This window comes from Hemicordylus capensis, chromosome 3 (assembly GCF_027244095.1).
Source record: "Hemicordylus capensis ecotype Gifberg chromosome 3, rHemCap1.1.pri, whole genome shotgun sequence".
In the NCBI taxonomy this organism is placed as follows: Eukaryota; Metazoa; Chordata; class Lepidosauria; order Squamata; family Cordylidae; genus Hemicordylus; species Hemicordylus capensis.
Genome location: NC_069659.1, coordinates 121,876,455 through 121,897,717, shown reverse-complemented (window position 1 = coordinate 121,897,717; position 21,263 = coordinate 121,876,455). Strand labels below are relative to the sequence as shown.

General features: G+C 40.8%; 1 protein-coding gene across 13 annotated transcripts in view; it reads right to left on the bottom strand.

Annotated features, from left to right (window-relative positions):
* The window catches only part of PNPLA4 (patatin like phospholipase domain containing 4), a 40,351-nt gene that overhangs the window by 7,825 nt on the left and 11,263 nt on the right, over positions 1 to 21,263 (bottom strand). For 9 of the 13 annotated variants that reach the window (XM_053308371.1, XM_053308369.1, XM_053308370.1 and 6 more), the window contains 4 exons: positions 11,598 to 11,782; positions 7,717 to 7,811; positions 7,389 to 7,524; positions 3,679 to 3,744 (listed from right to left, as the gene is read on the bottom strand). In XM_053308371.1, coding sequence (XP_053164346.1) covers positions 3,679 to 3,744; positions 7,389 to 7,524; positions 7,717 to 7,811; positions 11,598 to 11,782 — 482 coding nt within the window. The remainder of the gene's footprint in view (positions 1 to 3,678; positions 3,745 to 7,388; positions 7,525 to 7,716; positions 7,812 to 11,597; positions 11,783 to 21,263) is intronic. The other 4 variants (XM_053308381.1, XM_053308380.1, XM_053308379.1 and 1 more) reach the window with 2 other exon arrangements.

Sequence of the window (21,263 nt, the reverse complement as noted above, 5' to 3'; positions counted from 1 at the left end):
TCCGATATTATTATTATTAACAATATATCCTCAGGAACAACAATCAAAGCATACCTCACCATATTCATTATCTCAACTACTTCTCTACTCATCATTATACAACTTCAAATGGAATAAAGAGTCCCACAAACTATTCCATGAAGTCAATTCTAAAATAACGGCAATTGACTTCCTAGGCAAGCAGGAATTAGAACTGAGAAAGAGGTCCAAATCAGAGTCCAAAGTCAAACAATAACTGTGATTGTTTTTCATTCATTTGTTTTGACTTTCAGGATCCACAAGTATCCTGAATAAAACAAGCAATAGTTCATTCCCCAAATTTTTCATTATGAATGATCCTTGTTGAACATCAGAATAGTTTACTATGAAAGCCACAAAGAGGAAGACAGTTTGCTTAACAATTCAAATGTCCCTTTTCTGGTTTGAAATTTCTATACTCTTACAACCAATGGAAAAGATGTATTTCGAGTTGAGAGAGCCAAAGATAAAGGGCAGATTGATTTAAGGGAACACCTTCTTCACTGTGAACCACCCACCACCACCAATTAAGATAGCTGGAGGTTTATCTGCTGTTACCATTGGCTCAAGTGATGACTCAGTGGCGAGCCTTTTCTGTAGTGCCCCGGGGGGGAAGTAACTTCTGTCTCTGTAGAAGTAAGAGCTGCACCAACTTCAAATGGACTTCAGAAGAGCACAGAAGACCCACTTGTTCAGTCAGGCTTTTAGCTGAATTTTAAATTTGATTTTAATTTTAATCATCTGTTTTTAACTGTTGATCTTATTATTTATAGCTGCTTTTAGCCAACTGCAAACTGGCACGAGACATTTGTGTTTGGTGGTATATAAATGTGCTAAATAAATAAATAAATGTAAATCAAGGAGATTTAAAACAGTCTAATTCAACAAGGAAAAGGTCCAGTGAAAATGACTTTTCTTTTTCATCCAAGTAGATGAAAAATGGTCCAATAGGGTCCAAATTGACTGACTGACTGAGGGTCCAAATCAAATCAACTCCAGGTATGGGCCCAATTCAATGCACAGCCCTAACGTTTTCCTTCTTTACCTAAAGAGATCTTTTCTAATAATAATAATAATAATAATAATAATAATAATAAATGTTTCAACAACAAAAAGCTCACAGTTTATATAGCAAAGGGAATAAGGAGTCCTAAAAAGTCATAATATTAAAGAAAACAACCACATGTAAACAGGAGACATAAACAACCAACACTGGGAAGGATACTAAGCTGGGCCGAATAGAGATGGATGCCACCTCCCCTGCGAAATATAAGAGACTCATCATTTTAAAAGATGTTTCTTTGTCCTGTTAGCAGGGATTCCCAAATATTCTCCAATAGGGTCTCTTTTACATAGAGCCAAAACAGGGTTTTGTACAGTAGGGATATGTATGAACCTGTTTGGCGTTCTATTTCTAGACACTGCTTTAATCTGAAACACAGCACTGCACCCATGTTCTCTTTTTGCAAAGGTGTGGAGTTAATCAGAATGTTGGTCTATATGTTTGCATTAAGATCACATTTCATTTTAAACTAGGCTGGTTTTTTAAAGAAATCTATTAAATCTAACTTTTTTTTTAAAGATCCACTTTAATTTTGAAAAATACTATTTAAAAAAACAAACACAATCATGAGTTTTTAACCACACTTCTGTAAGGTAAAGTGTGCCGTCAAGTCGATTTCGACTCCTGGCGCCCACAGAGCCCTGTGGTTTTCTTTGGTAGAATACAGGAGAAGTTTACCATTGCCTCCTTCCACATGGTATGAGATGATGCCTTTCAGCATCTTCCTATATCGCTGCTGCCCAATATAATAGCAGTGGGGATTCAAACCAGCAACCTTCTGCTTGTTAGTCAAGCATTTCCCCACTGTGCCACTGAAGGTTACTACTGTAGGATGATCCATTTCCATTGCAGAAGAAAGTCTGCCTAAGGACAAGGACATGATTGCAGTAGCAGAAGAAGAGGGGGACATCAAGCATTAAGGTGTAGCTGAGCAATCCCAGCTAGAACAACACCTCTGACGATAGGGATGTGCTCCCTATTCTCTCAAGAGGAGATAGCCTCATCAGCTTTCAGGGAGGGATATGGAGGATTGTGCCCTTATTTCGCGCTAGCAGAGTCATTGGCCCAGAAGGATTTTGCTGGAGTTCAAATGGAAAGTGAGAAGAGACAGCCTTTGGTAGTCTAATCTCCTACAACTTATTATCTGAGGCTGCAGCAGCAGCACAGATGGACCATGTCAGGGCAGGACACTTTAACTTCCAACCAAACATTGAGGTGGGAGAAGCTACAATATTTTTGCTATAGCACTGTGGCCTCAAATGCATTTCTTCATAAATTCAGAGGGTGTATCACTTTTAGGTATTATTTCTAGTAATTCAAATATATATTACAAGCTGAAGAGACACTGTGAAATAGTGTGTAGTTAAAATCCACTTAAAAGAAGCACATGAAGCATGAAGACTAAACTTAATGGAATATACATCTACAAATACATGCAGGTATCTAAATCTATGTAATTCGGGGCTCATTCGTTTTAGAGTGCCATGTGTTGGTTCATGAAGCACACAAAGTATTATCTGGCAGTAAATGAAGAAAAGTCTGTTTTACTAATCCTCTGAAACATCATTCAGCATAAAGCTCCACACAGTGAATGGCGCTTCTGGAACAAAGTCTGGCTTATTAATACTACTGGTACCGGGATATTAACTCCATTAGGTACAGGTACAACATGGCTATAGATAAAGATCCATGGCAAGCAGGAAGAGCCCTGCCCTGAAGCCTGGAGATCTTTATTTTGTTCCCAGAAGTGAGTGTGATCACGTTTCTGTCATACCATGTTAGGGCTAAAGGAGACAAAGATACCTTCTGTACACATAGTGGGACTGAGAAACAGACTTCTTTCTAGCAGGTCACTCTCACTTGAAATTAGGATGATTAGGTGGCAGAGCACAGGCCTCCTGTCGCTTTAAATGTTTGCACAGAGGAGGGAATTTTGGCAGACACAGCTCTTCTAATAAAATGACAATCATTGCAGTTCTTCCTAAAAAAAAATTTTCCCCATACAAATGTATCCCAGCCTATTTGGCAGTCACCAAAAAGTCCACGGTGGATATTCCACACTATATCAATGATGTGCAGATATGCCAATCACATGGGTCACCCAGATAATGCGATTACTTACAGCATCAGAGGCACCAATCTTAGCTGAACAACCCACATGACTGGTGCCTTTGCCTTCATAACATGTGGTCTCAGAGCAGAACCAGAGAGAAGTTAGTTTTCAAGAAGAGGTTAAGAGTTAGAGGTGACATGCAAGCTGGAACTCTACTGCATCCTATTCAATGCCATGCTGATTTGGTCAGGGGAGGATTAAGCTTTTTGCCACCCACAGGCAAAAAGGCTTTGCTGCCCTTTTACCTTAAACAAAAAAGGTTTGCCTTTTTTATATAAGGTAAAAGGGGAGACTTTCTCTGTGGGCAGCTGCCACTGCCCACAGAGAGGGGCGGCAAAATTTGAGGAGAGGCAAAATTTGCTGCTCCTCAAATTTTGCCACCATAGGCAAATGCCAACTCTGCCTCTCCATTAATCCACCACTGAATTTGGTAGTAACAATGGAACTGTATTATCATAATATATAACATTTCAATATTACAGACCTCTCCTTTATAATCCATTGCATTGATTCCTGCATACAAAGGAATAAAACTGCTGGCCAGCAGAGCCTGAAGAAGAAGTAGAAAAATTAAATTAAATAAAAAACAAAAAAATTAAACGAAACTGAGATATTAATACTTCCTTAAGTTTTCATTACTAGAAAATGCAGTTATAATTACTGAATCCCTGTTTCATCATCCTCATAATACTAGAAAACTGAGACAACTAAAATGTTACAATTCTTGCATATTCAGTGGCAGCTTTTGTACAAAAATGGTATTTTAGTTTGCAAATTAAACACAAAGGTATGGTAGGAGGGAACCCCTCAAAATGGCTCAAAAGTAGGGATGTGCATGAAACACAATTCAGAAACCAATTTGCGGCACATCCCTTTAAAACAGAGGTATTACACATCTCCATTAACATGGAGGAGAGCAGGTCCATACCTGCTCCTTGTCAATTCGCTGCCACTTATGTAATCGCGACACAACCCCAGCCAAGCTCACATGCCACCATAGCATCTCCCAGTCCCCCACCCCATGACACTCACACACACATGGCGTTGCAAATGCACGGAGGCCATGTGTGGACCAGGTTTGCGCGGGGGCAGCTGGGAGATTCCCTGCCAACATGCCAGCATAGCTGTGGGAAGCACCACAATTACGATATGGTGGCGAGTGGAGGAACAGGTATGGACCTGCTCTCCTCCATGTTAAAGGGGATGTGTAATACCTCCATTTTAAAGGGATGTGCCGCAATTTGGTTTCTGAATCGCATTTTGCACACATCCCTACTCAAAAGGGACCTGTGGTCACTTAGCATGCGTGAATGAGCACTTTTCTAAACCTACACTGGTTCTTAAACTGAGCTTTTAAACTGAACTCAAGTCTAAACTCAAACTTTAACTAATTAACTGTACTAGGTCTCTGACTGAGGTTTATTACAGTAGAGCTGAAAGACTGTACATTTCTATGAAATTATTTTGTTAGGATTCAGCTCCTGACACACAGTACTTGACACACACAATTAGCTTCATCTAATAAATGTGATGCTTCTTTGGGAATCTGCTTTCTTAAGCAACTGCTTCATTCACTTTGCCCACAGTAAGGTATTCTTTGTTTTCACTGTAAACCACAGCTGATTATCTTGTATTGTGATCGTTGCCAAAACAATTTTCCATATGGTTATCTGCCATTTTTGTTGCAGGGTTGTTAATTTTACCCCCAGTAGATAAACAGCAGAGCACTAAGGAAGAGAGCACAAACTGCAGTTACAGAGTAGGTAGCAGAGGATTGTTTAGATGTTGCAGCTATTTAATGAAAACACATGGAAATTCTTGTAGAACTAAATATTAAGTATTTATTAGTTAAGTACATTTGGATAGGAAAGACCTGATCATAATTCAACATAATGAATAGGTAAGGAGAGGGAGCAATGTTTCCATCTACTCTCTAGGAGGAAAGGAAGGATTGAGACTCAGAACAAGAACAAGTGCTGAAGAGTCAGTTCAGGGGTCATAGAGTAGGGACAGATAGGGAGACCCTTACTCACTGTCTCTACTCCCAATGCCCCTAGTGGTCATGAGGATAGTTGGTGCAAAAGGTGGATGCACTGGAACTCCATCTCCAACGATTTTTACCTTCCGTCATTTTTTTAGAACTACACAATAAATAGAGCCCTAAAATCAAGTGCTTGAGCATTCTTAAACAGTCAGGAAGTTGCCTAGTTTTCTAGGAAAATTGTGCTCTGAAAAAATTTACATAAGATGTGCTGGTCCACCTTCACTAACCACAACTTGTTCTATCCACTGGTGATCATCTTCCTATTTGCTTTGACCAAAGCACATTCTCCACATGAGAGCCTTTTGCTTTACTCAAGCATGATGGCCTTTACAAGAAAGGAATTAAAAGACACCAAGGAACCATTGGCAGCCACACATTTATTTATCTAGCTAGATACTTAAGTTGAGGAAGGGCAATAAGATGTTCTTGTGGGAGCTAGTTCTTTGTGTAAAAAAAAAAGGGGAGAGAGAGAAAGGTGAGAGAACCGTCAGAAAATGAGAAAGGTGAGAGAACATTTGATGTTCAAAATCGAACTACTGAGTTATTCAATTGAATACATTTTAGAAAGAACTAGCCGACCCGCACAGAGCACCTGTGCGCTCTTTGGGGCTGGCTGTTATCCCCTCCCTCCTGCCCCACTCTCTCCTGCCCTCCCTCCTCCTCCTGCCCCACTTTCTCCTGCCCTCCTTCCCCCTCCTGCCCCACTCTCTCCTGCCCTCCCTCCCCCTCCTGCCCCACTCTCTCTTGCCCTCCCCCACTGACTCTTGCCCTCCCCCTCCCCGAACTGAGTTCTTTACCTCTGCTGCCACAGGCCTTACCGGGTGGCCGAGAAGGGCCCCGCCGCTGCCGCCCCTCCTGCTGGGCGGCGAACAGGGAAGTTTCGCCGCCTGGTTCCCTCCCGCTCTGGCCTCCCACGGGCGCCTTGCCTCAATGTGCGGGCCAGGGCCACCGTCGCCGCCTGGCCTCTAAGGGCAGGCTGGGCCCACCACCGCCTGGCCTCCGCGTGCAGGCCGGGCCCACTGTCTGGCAGGCCCACTGCTGGGCCAAGTACCGGTTTTGCAGCCCACCACTTGCCTCCGCAGCCGCTGCTTGCCTCCCAGTGCCAGCCAGTCCCAGCAAGCTGGCCCGCCGCCACCGCAGCCTCACCTGCAAGCCCACCGCCAGGCCGAGTACCAGTTACATGGCCCGCCACTGGCCTCCGCCACAGCATCACCGCTGCAGCCGGGCCTGCAGGCCTGCCACCGGGATGAGTACTGGTTCTGTGGCCCGCCGCTGGCCTCCCAGTGCTAGCGAGTCCCAGTAGGCCGGCCTGCCGCCGCCATTGGCCTGCGCATCGACCAATCAGGTGTGTCTGCCGCCCAGCCAATCAGCTGGGTTGCTGGGACACATCCCCACAGGCACGTTTACAAGAATTAAATATATGGATAAATTCTAATAGCAGACCAGGTGTTGAGTGCTACTAATCATCACCTCTTTGTACTGGCATAGCCTGCTCCCAAAACCTTACAGCTCTGTTCTCCCTATAGCCTGAAGCATCCACTTGCAACCATCATCCACATTCTCCCATTTGGTTACCAGTTTACAGAACTGGATGTGGAACTAAAAAGAGCTACTGACTTACTTTTATTTATTTATTTGTACACTTATATCCCACTCTCCTTCTGAGGAGCTCAGCATGAAGAACTTACCTCAGACACTATAAATATAATCCCCAGTTCAAGGAGACCTGGATGAGCACTGCACTGTGGATGAGCATTGGAGCCTGCTTGCACACTCAGCCCACTCTTGCTGGATTGGAGTGATAATCTCTCAAAACCCTTTTCTTCATTTGATTTTACTGTACACATGAAGATCTGGCTTGGCTTCTGGCTATCATTTTGTTTGGTATAAAGGCAAAGTTTCCACATGTGCACACACATACAGAGATGATTATTTTTAAAGGAATACATAAGACCCTGGTTATTAAGATTTTCAGAAATATTATGTTGTGCCATTTATGCTTTAACTACATCAGCAGTCCTTAAAGCAATGCAGTTACTCGAGTGAATAAAACGAAGAGTGCTCAGGTCACAGTTAATAAAACCCAAACTCATAGACCCTGGAGACAGTCATGCATTCTCATTTATAGAAGTGATATGCAACTCTCCTACCTTAACAAGATCCTCCCTGGAGGCAAAATTTGAAAGCAAATGATTTTTTCCATTTTTAGCACTAGTGACTGATACAAAGAGGCGATTTTCTGCTATCTCATGAGCATTAGGAGGGAGAATGGAATCAATGCTACTCCTACAGAAAAAGAGAATGATAAACATTAGTCAGTCTTAATAATTAAACACCTGGTAAATAATTAAGGAGGGAAAGAATGTTCCAATTCTTCACAGTTATTACAACAGCCATCCACACAGAATTTTCTCAGCAGCATTTATTCCGGGTATTACATAAAGCTAAATTTGAGAGAGACTTTGCAAAAGTACCTACCTAAGTTTTGTCATGAGATCATAGCCTGGTGTCAGTGCTCCAAAATGTAGTTTTCTTGTTTCTTCTGCAAATGTATAAGCAATTTTTGTACATTCCTGAAAAATAATGGTGGGTGGTTGTTTTTAAAATTACAGATTTTATTTATTTATTATTATTATTTATTTTTATTTGTTTATTCCTTTAAGTTAGAAAAACGTTTGATTTAAATATATTGGCCCATGTCTTCTACAGTTCTATGGGGGGGGGGGAATGTTCCACCTTCACAGAGCAGCAGGAGCTTCAAAAAGCCCTTTTTGCTGCCAGGATTATGTCCCTGAGGACTGTGTGATTGTCAGGGGACATATTCCTGGCAAAAAGGGGCTTTTGGAGGGAGGAAAGAAGTGAAAATAGCTTTCCCCTCCCTGCTGGCCCATGTTGGGGTGAGAATAAAGGTTCAATGCAGCTTGGTGCTGCTTGGTGAGGATGGAACCCTCCTTTAGCCCTCAAAGCAGCATGGGAGATGTCAGTCATTAAGTAGACTACAGAAAAAAAAATTAGAATTCCTGAAAAACAAAATGCCTAGCTATTCACTGAATTCCTAGTATGGTAGCACATGCTGGCTCACATATATTCCATATTTTCTTAATTACTAGACAATCTGTAATATTCAGGATGTTTAAGACTAGATTGAGCAACAAACTAATTTTATCTTCACTAAATTCAAGTCACTACTTTTATTTCACTCAAATGTTTAAGCAGTGCCTGAAACTCCACATAGCCAAAAGTGCAGATGCTGACCACAAAACTAAATTAGATCTTCCATGAGCAGAGAGCCATAAATAATAGGGATGTGCAAGAACTGGTTTGGCACCTCCTTAGGGAAGCGCCAAACCAGTTCGGGCACCAGGAGCCAAACCAGTTCAGTGGGGCAGAAAGCGGTTCCCTTAAGGAGCAGATGAACAGGCCCTTACCTGTTCCACTGCTGCCCTGACATGTTTCAGGGTGTGGCGCTCGCTCTGCCAAAGCCAGCCATGTGCGTGCCGATGCTGCACATAGGCTAGGGAACAGTGGCCTTTGGTAGAAGAAGGAGTGTTGTGCCCGGGAAAAGTGGCAGAGTGGCAGCAGAGCAGGAAAGGACCTGCTTACCTATTTCTTAAGGGAACCGCTCCCCGCCCCGCTCGGGTACATCCCTAATACACTGAAAAAATAATGCAGACTTAAAATCAAATATAGTGATAACAACTAGCTGACAATTTTGCATTTTTTTTAATGTCACCAACTAAAAGTTGTAATTTACAAAGACTAAAGCTCATAAAAATGCAAAATTAGCTTAAACAGCTGCAGACAGCATATGGGAAATATGTGTGGCTGTTGGAATTTAAAAGAAAATATTAGTTAAACAGGAATGATTTCCACCAGTGACTTACAAAAGCCTTTGAGGAGCTGTTATTGACTCCCCTGCTACTGGCCAAAAAGGCACCTTTCAAAGTAGTGATTCTCTTTATATTAAGCATAAGGAGATCAACTGGTCTTGTTTAGTGCTAGCACAGCTTATCTCCTGTCGATGTTGCTGGTGTCTACCTCGTGTTTTTTTAGGTTGTGAGCCTTTTGGGAACAGGGAACTCCTCTGGAGAGGAGAGCTGGTCTTGTGGTAGAAAGCATGACTTGTCCCCTTAGCTAAGCAGGGTCTGCCCTGGTTGCATATGACTGGGAGACGTGATGTGTAAGATATTCCCCTTAGGGGATGGAACTGCTCTGGGAAGAGCATCTAGGTTCCATGTCCACCCACCGCCCCGGCATCTCCAAGATAGGGCTGAGAGGGATTCCTGCCTGTAACTTGGAGAAACTGCTGCCAGTCTGTGAAGACAATACTCAGCGTTAATAGACCAATGGTCTGACTCAGTATATGGCAGCTTCCTATGTTCCTATGAACTATCTTCTTATTCTTTTTCTATGTAAACCACACTGTGAACTTTCTCTTGAAAAGTGGTGTGTAAATAATAATAATAGTAGAATCAAGGCCAGGGTAGCAGTCTTCGGAAAGACATGTTTTTATGCAGCAAATATGGTTTGGGGGTTTCAGGTAAAATGATATAATCAACATTTAAATCCTAATCTTATATAGCATTTCACTATTGGGGGTTCAATGAAAAACAAATTAGGGAGAAATTAGGGAGTAAGACAAGTAGTAGACATGAGTCCAGTTGAAGAGAAAGAACTCTACTGTAGTATAACATCTTAAACTATCTTGAACAGTTTAGTTATAAAAACTGATACCATGCAATACCATGCAGTTGTATGGACCCATTCTTGATTAAAATTCCTGCTTCTAATTAGGAACCCTGAGGTAATCTAGCAGATACGGTTTCTGAAGCAGATACTACACCTCCACTGATACTCATTTTCATTTCTACCCATTGTACCTGTACTACATAACACTTACACTGCCCAATGTCCTGCACTGGTGCTATGTAAGATGTGCTACTGCCGAGTTCTATACTAATGAAGCGCTGGTACAGTACTTATAGGAATGTACAAAGCTGCTTTATACCATCAGACCACTGGTCCATCTAGCTCAGTCCTGGCTGCAGAGACCGGCAGTGGCTCTCCAAGGTTTCAGGCAGAAGTCTCTCCTAGCCCTAACTGGAAATGCCAGGGAGTAAACCTGGAACCTTCTGCATGCAAGCATATTTTCCATTGAGCTTGGCCCCATCCCCTAAGGCAGGGATGTCAAACTGTGGCCCTCCAGCTGTTTTTGTACTACAACTCCCATAATCCCCAGCCACAGTGGCCAATAGCCAGGGATGATGGGAGTTGTAGGCCAACCTCAGCATAAGGGCCAAAGTTTGACATCCCTGCCCGAAGGAGAAAATCTAATGATGCTCACATGCAATCACCTATTCAACTGCAAGCCAATGCAGATCTTTCTCAGCAAAGGAGACAATTCATGCTCACTACCAGCTCTCCTCCTGGTGAGGGATGTACAAGGGACATATTTCTGGGCTGGGCAGAGAGCTTTCATGGGGAGGGGAGATCATTAAAATTCACTCCTCCCACACATGTCAGTGCTATGCTAGTCAAACCTACCAGTAGCTCAACACAAACCTATCACTAGCACCGGCACTTTAATAGTCAGGATGTTGGCCACTAACTGTAATTATCAGTCTATTTTAGCTTTGGTACAATTATTTTTATATCATTTAAGAAGAATAGGGTGGTTTTTAGCTATAGTCTCTGCCACAAATTCCTCGCTAACTACAGGATTCTCAGTCAATCAACAGACAACTCTTCGCATGCTTCATAGTACATATTTAATAATGGTCATGAGGAGGAAAATTACTCAAGATAGTCCCAATGAAATTAAAAGGACAACTTATGCAATATCTAAGTTGTCTTTTTAATTTCAAAAGGTCTACTCTGAGTAATTTTCTTCATCATGTCAGCCAATAATATTAGCATCTGTGTGGTGCTTTTAAGTGTTCAAATATTGTTTACTGTAATCCTGACAACAATCTTGTGACTATTATTATCCCCGAATGACAGATGAGGGGCTGGACATGAGAGGTAGTGGTTTACCTAAGGCCACCTAGTGAATTCATAGCAAAGATTAGAACTATGTATAATTGAATGCAAATTATAAAGTAACCAAACAAGTCTAAAAAATATTCAGATGGTCCACTTTTCTTGCAATAGTCCATATGCAAGATATACAAAAAGACATTAAAAAGCTTTAAATAAATCCATCACTGCTACATCGTTTTTTAACTAGAAAATTGAAGCAAGAGCATTTAGCTTTATTACAAAGCTTTGGCCTTGTTATTAGCATTACAATTGATATCATCAAAAGTGAGTCAATTTAAGACATCATCTCTTTTCAAAATCATATGTTCTTTTTCAATTACCTCTAGATTTTCTGGCACCGTTAAAAGAACAGTGGCAATCAAAGATCCTGAAGAAGCTCCTGCAAAGGCCTTCACAACCTTCAATAACTTCTTACCATGTCTGCAAAGAGCAGATGCTGCCCCCAAGTGGTATATCCCCAGAAACCCACAGGCTGCAAATGACAAGTTGAGATGTTTCATTTTGGCTGTGAAAAGAAAGTTTGCACTCATGGAATGGATCATTTAGGATGTTTTTCACCCAAATACTGTTAATTAGTATAAGCTTAAAATCTAGAGGGTATGTAGAGTTTTTCGAGGGGAAAAGGATCCGCAGCTTACCAAAAATATCTGGAAATGAAAAAATACAACTCTTTTGATATTCAATCCCTGATTTTTTGAAAGCTGATTTCCCCCCCCAATCTTTTAACCAGAACATTATTTTATCTAAAAGGAATTTTAATCTACTGTATAACAAAACACATTATTACATGTATCCCCTATAATCTAGCAGCTAATTCAAGAAAATATCTTCAAAAATACAATTTCCCCACATTTGTTTATACTCGTGTATAGTTTTTTATGCTTGTATTTTATAGATTTTAAATTTGGTTTGTTTTTATATTTTTAGCTTAATTTTTATTGTATGTTTTTTAACTTTTGTAAACCGCCTTGAGATTGTTTTTAATGAAAGGCGGTATATAAATCCAACAATAAATAAATAAATAAATAAAGTTGAAAGACAGGCACTAGGGATGTGCACAAACCTGTTCGGAGGCCCCTTTATGAGCCTCTGAAGAGGTCCAAACACTGGCCGGCTTCAAAGCTTGATGACGGGGCTGGGATAACTTTAGGGGTGGAGGAGGGTGCACTTACCCCCCCTCCGCTTTCCCCCCGCCGGCGCTGGCTGGAAAACTGGTCCGGTGGGGTGGCAGGTACTCCCTGCCACCCCGTCCACTCTTCGGACTGGAAGTAGGTGGAAGTAGCGAGCGCACGCACAAACTACCAGTCAGATTCGGGTACAAATAGTTTTGTACCTAAATTGAGTTGCACATCCCTAGTTTTTAAGGACTTAGAAAACAGAACATCAATTCTGCTCCACGGGGGACTACTTTAAAACTAACCATGGAGCCCATTTCTAGTGTAAATTGTCCTTACATACAATTTAATTATTTATTTAGTTTCATAATTAAATCATATGCGAGAAGGGGCCCTTCTAAGGAACCCCCCCCCCATGATCTGGGAAGTGGAACAGCACACCACAAGCATGGTCACGTCCCTGATCACATGGCGGGGCCAGGTAAGGATTTATTGTCCAAACTAGTCCACTCATGTTGAAGAGCCAATTAAAACTGCCATGTTAAAAACAGATTCCATATCAGAGAACTAAATATTAGAGAACTGCACACGCAGTGAAATCCTAAACATATTTACTCAGAATAAAGTCTAACCACTTTAATATGGCACATTTATAGACAATGCGGTCCATCTCTATCCCAATATAAGGATGTCTGCAAAGCATCCTCTAGATTGCCAAGAATAAATTTGGGAGTGGGGGAGTCAATTGACTAATCTGTAGCCTTCAAGTCATATAAATACCAAGCTGCTACTGTAAATATGCATTTTTTGTATCACAGGGAAATTACAGGAATAATGAGGAGCCAACCATTAGTCCAAAGTCTTTATGTTGGCTCATAAAATGAAGACATTAGCCAGAACATGACGGCCAATATGTGGCTGCTGCTAAAAGCAGCCCTTCTTCTCCCCACACCATCCTAACGTTTACTAATTCAAAATGTGTGCTGTGACATCATCACTTTGGACAGCATCCAAACTAGCACTCTTGACAGCGGAAGCTCCATCAGTTCATGGAAGGATCTTTGCTGGCAGAGGCTTAGTCTGGATGCCACCCATTGTATTTTTCCCACCCCCATAAGCAGAAGCCAGTTAAGTGGAGGGGGAGGTGTGGAAACTCACAATGCAATGCCACCACATTATCAGGCATTACTCCATGTTAGCAGAACAGACAAGGAAACACAGGGATTCTGTTTTCATAGTGGACTTAATGTACAGTTTCACCTACAAGATTATCCCACCTTAGCTTATAAATTTAGTGTGAGATGGTTGGCCATAGGATTGAAAGAAAATACTGCAAGAATACAGGTGAGTACTTCTCTAGTGTGAAAAACAACCCTGAAACTTCCACAAGTATATGGACAAAAACATTTCAGCAAAGACTTCAGGAAAGTATCTGAGAGTGTAGGTTGGAAACTTTGTATTTGCCACTATTTGTAAATTTTGGTGGTGGCATATAATGTACATGATTATATGCCAAGCCTGTCATCTTATGTTTTGACTTCCACCTTCTTTAGCTACTCTGGTATTATTGAAAAGGTCGCCTTTTCAATAACATCAGAGCAGCTGAAGAAGGCAAAAGCTGAAAAATCTTGCCCATATTCATAGTATCTCTTATGTAAATCAACAATAAATTCATACTTAAAAAAAATAACTGCATCTTTCTGGAATACAGATAATACTTGCATGCTGAGTGTGCTGGAAGCTTTAAAAATCAAGTCTCTCCCTCCCCTTCTTATGTGCGTGCATGTGACAAGCTCAACCTTCCTGTTCCAATCCATTCAGGTTCACACTACCATCAATAAAACTAGCACAATGACAAAAGAGTTAAAGTGTAATAGGGCGGGGGGGGGGGCAGAGTGGCATATGGGCACTTTCATAGTCTCCTGATACTATTAGTTCCAACAACAATAGCAGTTTGTAAAAGATAGGTAAAACTAATTAAGTATACAGTATATGTATAGTTCATGTGGCTAAGCATGCTGTTTGCATTACCAAAATCCACTATAATAAGCTTTAGAATGTTCTTTTCCCTGAGTAATCTACTTATTGCATTGTCTTTTTGTGTGTGTGCTTTAACTTCCAAAATCATATAAAAGATATGCTGGACGGATTGCACTGTGTTTCCAAGATTAATTGCCTAGAGGTACACTAATGGTATTATATTAGGAAGGGTGCTCAGCCTCAGCACGGTTCTACAAGTTCACTGACAAAGCAAAGTCATTAGTGGGGAGATCATTTTGGTCTCTGAATCATAGCATAGGATGTAGGCTGCCTTATGCAACTCAGTAATGAATAGTCACACATTGACTATTGATGCTTAGGCACAGCAGAGCTCTGTGGAACAAGGTCAGATCTTTAGTAATGTCTTCAAAGGCAGAGTTATGAATAAACTTGTATCTTCAGCATATAAGCCTTAGTATTTTGTCAGAGACTTTCTGGCAAGACTCAGCACCGAACCCATGGGCCACAGCTAGTCCTAGGAACAAAGTCTAATGCAAATCACACAAACTGGACTTTTGAGACATTCACAACAGTCTGTTGTATACAAATAGCTCTACAGGAAGTAAAAGAGTTGGGCAGAGATGGGGCAGTTTAAATTCAGATTGAGCCCAACTATTATGAACAAAAGTGGAGAACACTCTGATTCTGCCACCCTCAAGATTGTTATATTTGCTTGTAATTACCAGGAATCCTCAAGTATTGGCTGGTAGCCAAGCCAAGATGTGTGGCTGCTATTTAATGAGGGCTGAAACAAACAAACCAAATATTTATATACCACATTTCAATTAAAGTTGCTAAAGCGATTTACATAGAGAAATAATAAATAAATAAAATGGGTCCCTGTCCCCAAAGCCCCCCCAATCTAAAAAGAAACGTAAAATGGATACCAGCAACAGTCACTGGAGGTACTGTGCTGAGGGTGGATAGGGCCAGTTACTCACCCCCTGCTAAATAAAGAGAATCACCATGTTAAAAGGTGCCTCTTTGCCCAGTTAGCAGGGATCAACCTCCTTATCCCTTTGCTGCTCTAGCAACTGTTGCCACAAGAGCAAGATGTATAGGTAAGGGTGGGAGTTCTTCTCCAGCTCTGAGTAAAACTCAGGAATTAATGGTTGGTCTCATATTAAAGTTGAGCATTATGAATCTGCAGAGATCATATTAGGTGACTGAAATTTACTTATTGGCAACATTTCTACTGATGAGATGCAGGAGGCTAAGACAAGGAAGAATCCAGGAAGCAGGAAAATAAAGGCTGGATAGCTAAATCAGCAGTTTCATTGCAAGAGAAACATGGATATCTGTTGCATGTCCTGCCTAGGTCTTTGAGCAACCTTGCTAAATATTGCAAAAGGCCAATCAGGCTATCGCAGGGTAAGTAGTAGCAGGTGCGGCTGAGGCACTAAAGCAAACAGAGGCCAGGGAGTGTATCCTGACACTATTCATTCCATTGGCTCCCAATCTCGTTTTCTTTTGTTTGTCAGCTTATACTGTATGAACTCACAACCCACAGCTACTGAAGTAATGAGCAAGAGTACAGTATTGTAATCATCAGCATAACGTCATCAGCGTAATTATCCATGTGCAAATCAATAAGGCTTGCTGATGAGGAGCAGCATCACTTCTATCTTTCCTGGGTTTTGTAAATGCATGCCACTTAATTAGTTTCCAAAAGGTAGCTAAGGACTACTTTGACTTTATCTATAGTTAAGCAAGGGAGTATATAACCAATTGTTTCTACAATGTCTATAGCTTTAAGTTTAGCATTTGCAGGACATTAATAGTTAGAATTGGTTGGAAGCTCATTCTTGCCTAAGCTCTGTTGTACAATACTGAATGATGGCAAAAGCTAGAATGAAGCAGAAGCCCCATATGAAGTATCTGCTGTGGAGCAGTACCCTGCAGTCCCATCACAAAGCTAAAGCGTGATGTAGATTGCAGCCTTCTCCCTGCCACATCAGTTTTGAATGTGTGGAAGGAATATTTTATGTGAGCAGCATTCAAATATTCAGTTTTGCCTGCGGTGTTAAATTGCCCAGCAATAGAAACATCACATCAAGCCTCAGCTTATTTGAGAATAGTGGCTCCAGAGAGAAGCAAGGCAGTCCTCCTTTACTCAGAGAAAGCAACTGGTTAATCACACAACAAGAAAATAAGAAGCGTTTTACATCTGGCTTAAATAATCTTAACAATCCATTTCTGTATGAAACCATGAAGTCCTTTGGCTCTAATTAAAAGGATCAGATGACAGCGATTAGATTGTTATAATTATCAGTAGTTGTAAACTTTCTCTCTCTCCAAGAGACAGGTTTAACAGCAGTATATTCACTCAGGGCAAAAAGCAACACTGTTATGAAATTATAATTTATAAGTTAATAGGTATCATTTTTTTAGAAAGAAGAGACAGACTACAAACCAAATTAACCATGTAACAAGCAAGTCAAGCAATATGTAAGAGAGAAGTAATTGCTGGATATGAATATTTTATGTAGACAGAGGGAGGGGAAAAAATGATACAAGACAAAAGAGAGTCCCAGAGAGGCCTATTTTTGAAAAGAAAGGCAGCAGAAATATCATAGGAAAGAATTAAAACTTCATGTGCTCTGCTCTCAGACTACAAGCAATTTATGCAATACAGATAAAAGGAATAGTCTATGGGCAACTGAAATAATTAAACCTTAACTAGAAAGAGGCAGTGTTTTTCCTTCAAAAATTGTCATGCCAGGCAGCATGGTTAATGTCACCGAAATGCTTAGATGCATAGTTCTGCCTTGTAGTTTGTACACACCTGAAGTCATGATTGCAGCTGCTGCCTCCCCTTTCCATGATGGAGAAGAGTACTACAGACATTTCTCATATCTGAAGGGGGAAATGCTTTGTGGTAGCTCAAGAATTGGAAAAGTGGGCAGGCAGGATTGGAAGTCAAGTGGCAGTTAAAGAATGGAGAGAGGGTAGAGCTGGACTCATAGGAAGTAGTAAGAACTATATATATGACAGGACTAGATGGACATTTGGCTCCTATACATCCAATTATTTTGGCACATGATAATTTTTTGGTCTTACTAGAGGTTTCATCTGTGCCATGCTACTCAATTTTGCCTAACCTGCAACAACAATGATGCAATACAATCCTTTGTGGGCTTACTCAGAAGTTCCAATGCATTCTTTGGGGCTTACTTCCAGGCAAAGAAGATGCAAAGGATTTCACCCTTTGATAATACAACAATTAAATAAATGCATTAGGCAAACAGGATTCCAACCAAGTGCTCATCTATGCATTTTAAAATATTAAGTTAAATTGGTGCATTTTTTCTTAGATAGACTGGTCCTTTTATCTCTAGGAGATAAAGGACACAGTTTTGCAGTCCACCCTAACATGGGAGTTAATCCAACTGAGTTCAATAGGACTTATTCCAGAAAAGATAAGGTGACCATATCTTCAACTTGAAAAATGAGAACACCCTTCCAGTGCTCCCTCTAAGGCATATGCATGTGCATGTCCACACAAGTTTTTTTTAATGTCTGCTCAGTTAATTTTAGATCCCGCTCAAGCTGGATCTGGAATGCCCCACTCTGAATGCACAAATGCATACATTGCTTTGATACTGCTGCCCCAAACAAAACTCATTCTGCACACACGTGAAAAAAAATTAGAGAGTACACTGTACCCTCTCCACATTAAGATCTGGCCACTGGTGCAGTGGAGACCAGGTTTACCAATTAAGTTCAGTGGGCCAATGGCAACAATACACATGGCCTCCAGAATGCTCAGCCAGGTCCACCCATTGTTTTGGGTGGGGTAGTGCTCCACCCACCCATTAGACCTGGCCACTGGAACAACAGAGATCAGGTCTACCTAGACTTGACCTCCTATGCAGGTTAGCTCTGGCCACTGCTGCAAATCCATGTCTACCTGCTGGACTTCTTTCTTGGATTGGTAGCCCTGGCTTCTGGGAACTAATAGACCAAGCTACTGACTTGAAGGTGGCAGCTAAACACTGGACAGATTGCTTTGCCTCAGGGACATTCCTCTTTTTCACAGAAATGAGAACATGTCCAGGGGAAATGAGGATCTATGGTAGCCCTATGAAAAGAAAGTCCTGAATGTTTAAGATTTTAACTTTGGTGCCTTAACTGTTTATGTTACAGTGATTGTCTGAAATTTGGGCAATGCCAGCATTTGTGTGCAAATGTTAACAATCCCAGAATGGACCTCCCTATTTGCAGACCCAACATCCGCAGTTTTGCATATCCACGGTAGTAATTAACACTCAACCTTGGCATACATGGGAAAACTGGCAGAAAAGGGGTTAATTCTTCGTATCCGTGGGTTGGAGATGGCCAGAAATGACCTTGGAGGTCATTCACGGCCATCTTTTTGTGGAAGAGAGCCATTTTGTGGCCCATCTGTTAGCACCAAAAAAACCATGGGGTATTTTTGCAGAATTTTAGGGACTTTGGGATGTGGCGGGTTGGCATCCTCAGACTTCTGAAGGCCCACGGAGCACAAAAGGGCACTTTATTTGGCCCATTTTCATGTTTGTGTGTGTGCGGGGGTTGAATCTGGGAACCTAACCCTTGTATTCCTATGGACTCAATATCTGCAGTTTTGTTAACTGCAGTAATATGCAGGAAGGGAACTCCACGGGGTAAAAAGGTACAGCTGTATATTTTAAAAAGATGAATCAATGAATGCTGACAGTCAGCTAAATATGATGGTTAGTATTTTCGAGGATGTCTAAAAAATGGGGAATCACTTTTGCTATTCAGAAAGTATGTCTGAGATTGTCAACAAGTTCAGAAATTCACTGTAGTATTAACAATCTGTATTGTTTTTACTACAGTCAAAATGCATATTCCTAGATTGTGTTTATTCCATTGCACAACATCAGTGGTGTGCCAAACTCACAGAATAACTTAAAAGTTGAAGAGTAACTTATGACACAATCTACCCTTCCAGTACTCATTCAAGAACTATCCTTTACTCTTCTGGATAAGATCTACAATATTTTGACAATGTACTTGGTAGATAGGCTTATACTAAGAAAAAATTGCTTACTACAATAATGAAAAAATAATTTAGAAATCTGGTAATAATTCTGCAGTGCAATAATGTGATATGTTTACATTCACTGAAAGAAATTACATTTTAAAAACAGCTTCAATATAAAACACATGCCTGAGTCTAGGCATGACTTGAAAAAGAAATAGAAACATTTGAACTGGAAGTTTTTTCAACTTAAGCTAAGCACAATGGCTTTGGAACATGTTCCAGTACACCAATTTAGCGTGCTTCCTAGTAAATGTGATCACACCTTATCCTTCTGATTAGCAAATGAAAGTTAAATACCTTGGATATACAAAGTTAAAGTCTAACATCTGTCCAAGGTATGTTCCAGGACTGATTTCCATGGTGTTTATTTAGTAAGTCATAGTAAACTAAAAGGAGATGATGAGCGAATAATAATAAATATAATAAGAATAATTTGACCAGAAAGATCACAGGGACTAATTTTGTTTGTGTGAAGAAGTCATCAAAAGAGGATGCTCATCTTCAAAAACGATATTTTTTTAGTTATCTGGAGTGTAACAACTTCAAATGAACTCAGTTAGTACAATAACTCAAAGCAAATATTTTGAAATAAGAAAGGGCAAAGATCACTTGACCCCAATTCGTGGCATATTTGTCTTAAACTGGGAATCATTTCCCAGGGCAGGGAGAACCACAGATTTGCTGGTAAAACACACAAAACTATCTTTAAAGTTCCAAGCTATCATCAGCTAAATGGTAGATAGAAATGTATAACAAGTTTTTTGATCAGAGATGGAAATCTGTATACCTACTGTGTATGACAGAATGTGGAATATAGCATCTTACCTGGCAGCTTTAGAAATGTATTAAGAATCCCAGCTTTTTTTCCCTTTTTAAACATAGTTTACAGCTTTGTCGGGGGTGAGGGATGGGGAGGAACAGAAAGCTTTCTCTACATAGCACCTCTGTTTAACTCAATTAAACACCACCTGTCATTGGAAGGTGCTGAATGTATCTCAAATTACCCTGAGGATTCAACTAGAACTGTCCGCCCCCCCCCCCCGCCCCCCCACTATCTGCATGTTCTGTCAGGTTAGAGATTCAGGAAGATCCCAGCTATTCATATCTATTCATTCTTTCTCTCTCTCTGATACATATGAGATCTAGCATAGTATAGTACAGTGCAATGATTAACATACTGAGCTACAAATTAGGAAATGATTGGTTTGAATCTCTCCTCTGTCATGAACTCACTACATGGCCTTTAGCAAGCCTCTCTTACCTGTAATACTGGAATAATTCAAATAATACAGCCCTTATAGGAGGTGATTAAGAAGGCCAAACATGACATAGTAGATATAGTGCCTGCTATATGTCCTATGTGCTATATGCACCTGCTAAATGTTAGTGCCTGCTAACTGAGCAAAGAGGCACCTTTTTCAAGTGGTGATTCTCTTTTCTGAGCAGGGGGAGAGCAACTGGCCCAATTCATCCCTAGCACAGCATCCCTGCAGTGGCTGTTGTTGGTGTCTATCTTAGGTCTCTTTTTTAGATTGTGAGCCCTTTGGGGACAGGAAGCCATTTTATTTATTTATATATATGTAATCCACTTTGGGAACTTTTTGTTGAAAAGTGGTATATAAATATTCGTCATATTCATACTCATAATGCTCAACTAGCACTGGGCAGACTCAGGTTCAAATTCCCAGTCAGTCATAAAGCTCACTGGCTGATTTGACCAGTCACTATATCTTACTCTGACCTATCTCACAGGCTTGTTGTGAAGATAAAATGTACATGCA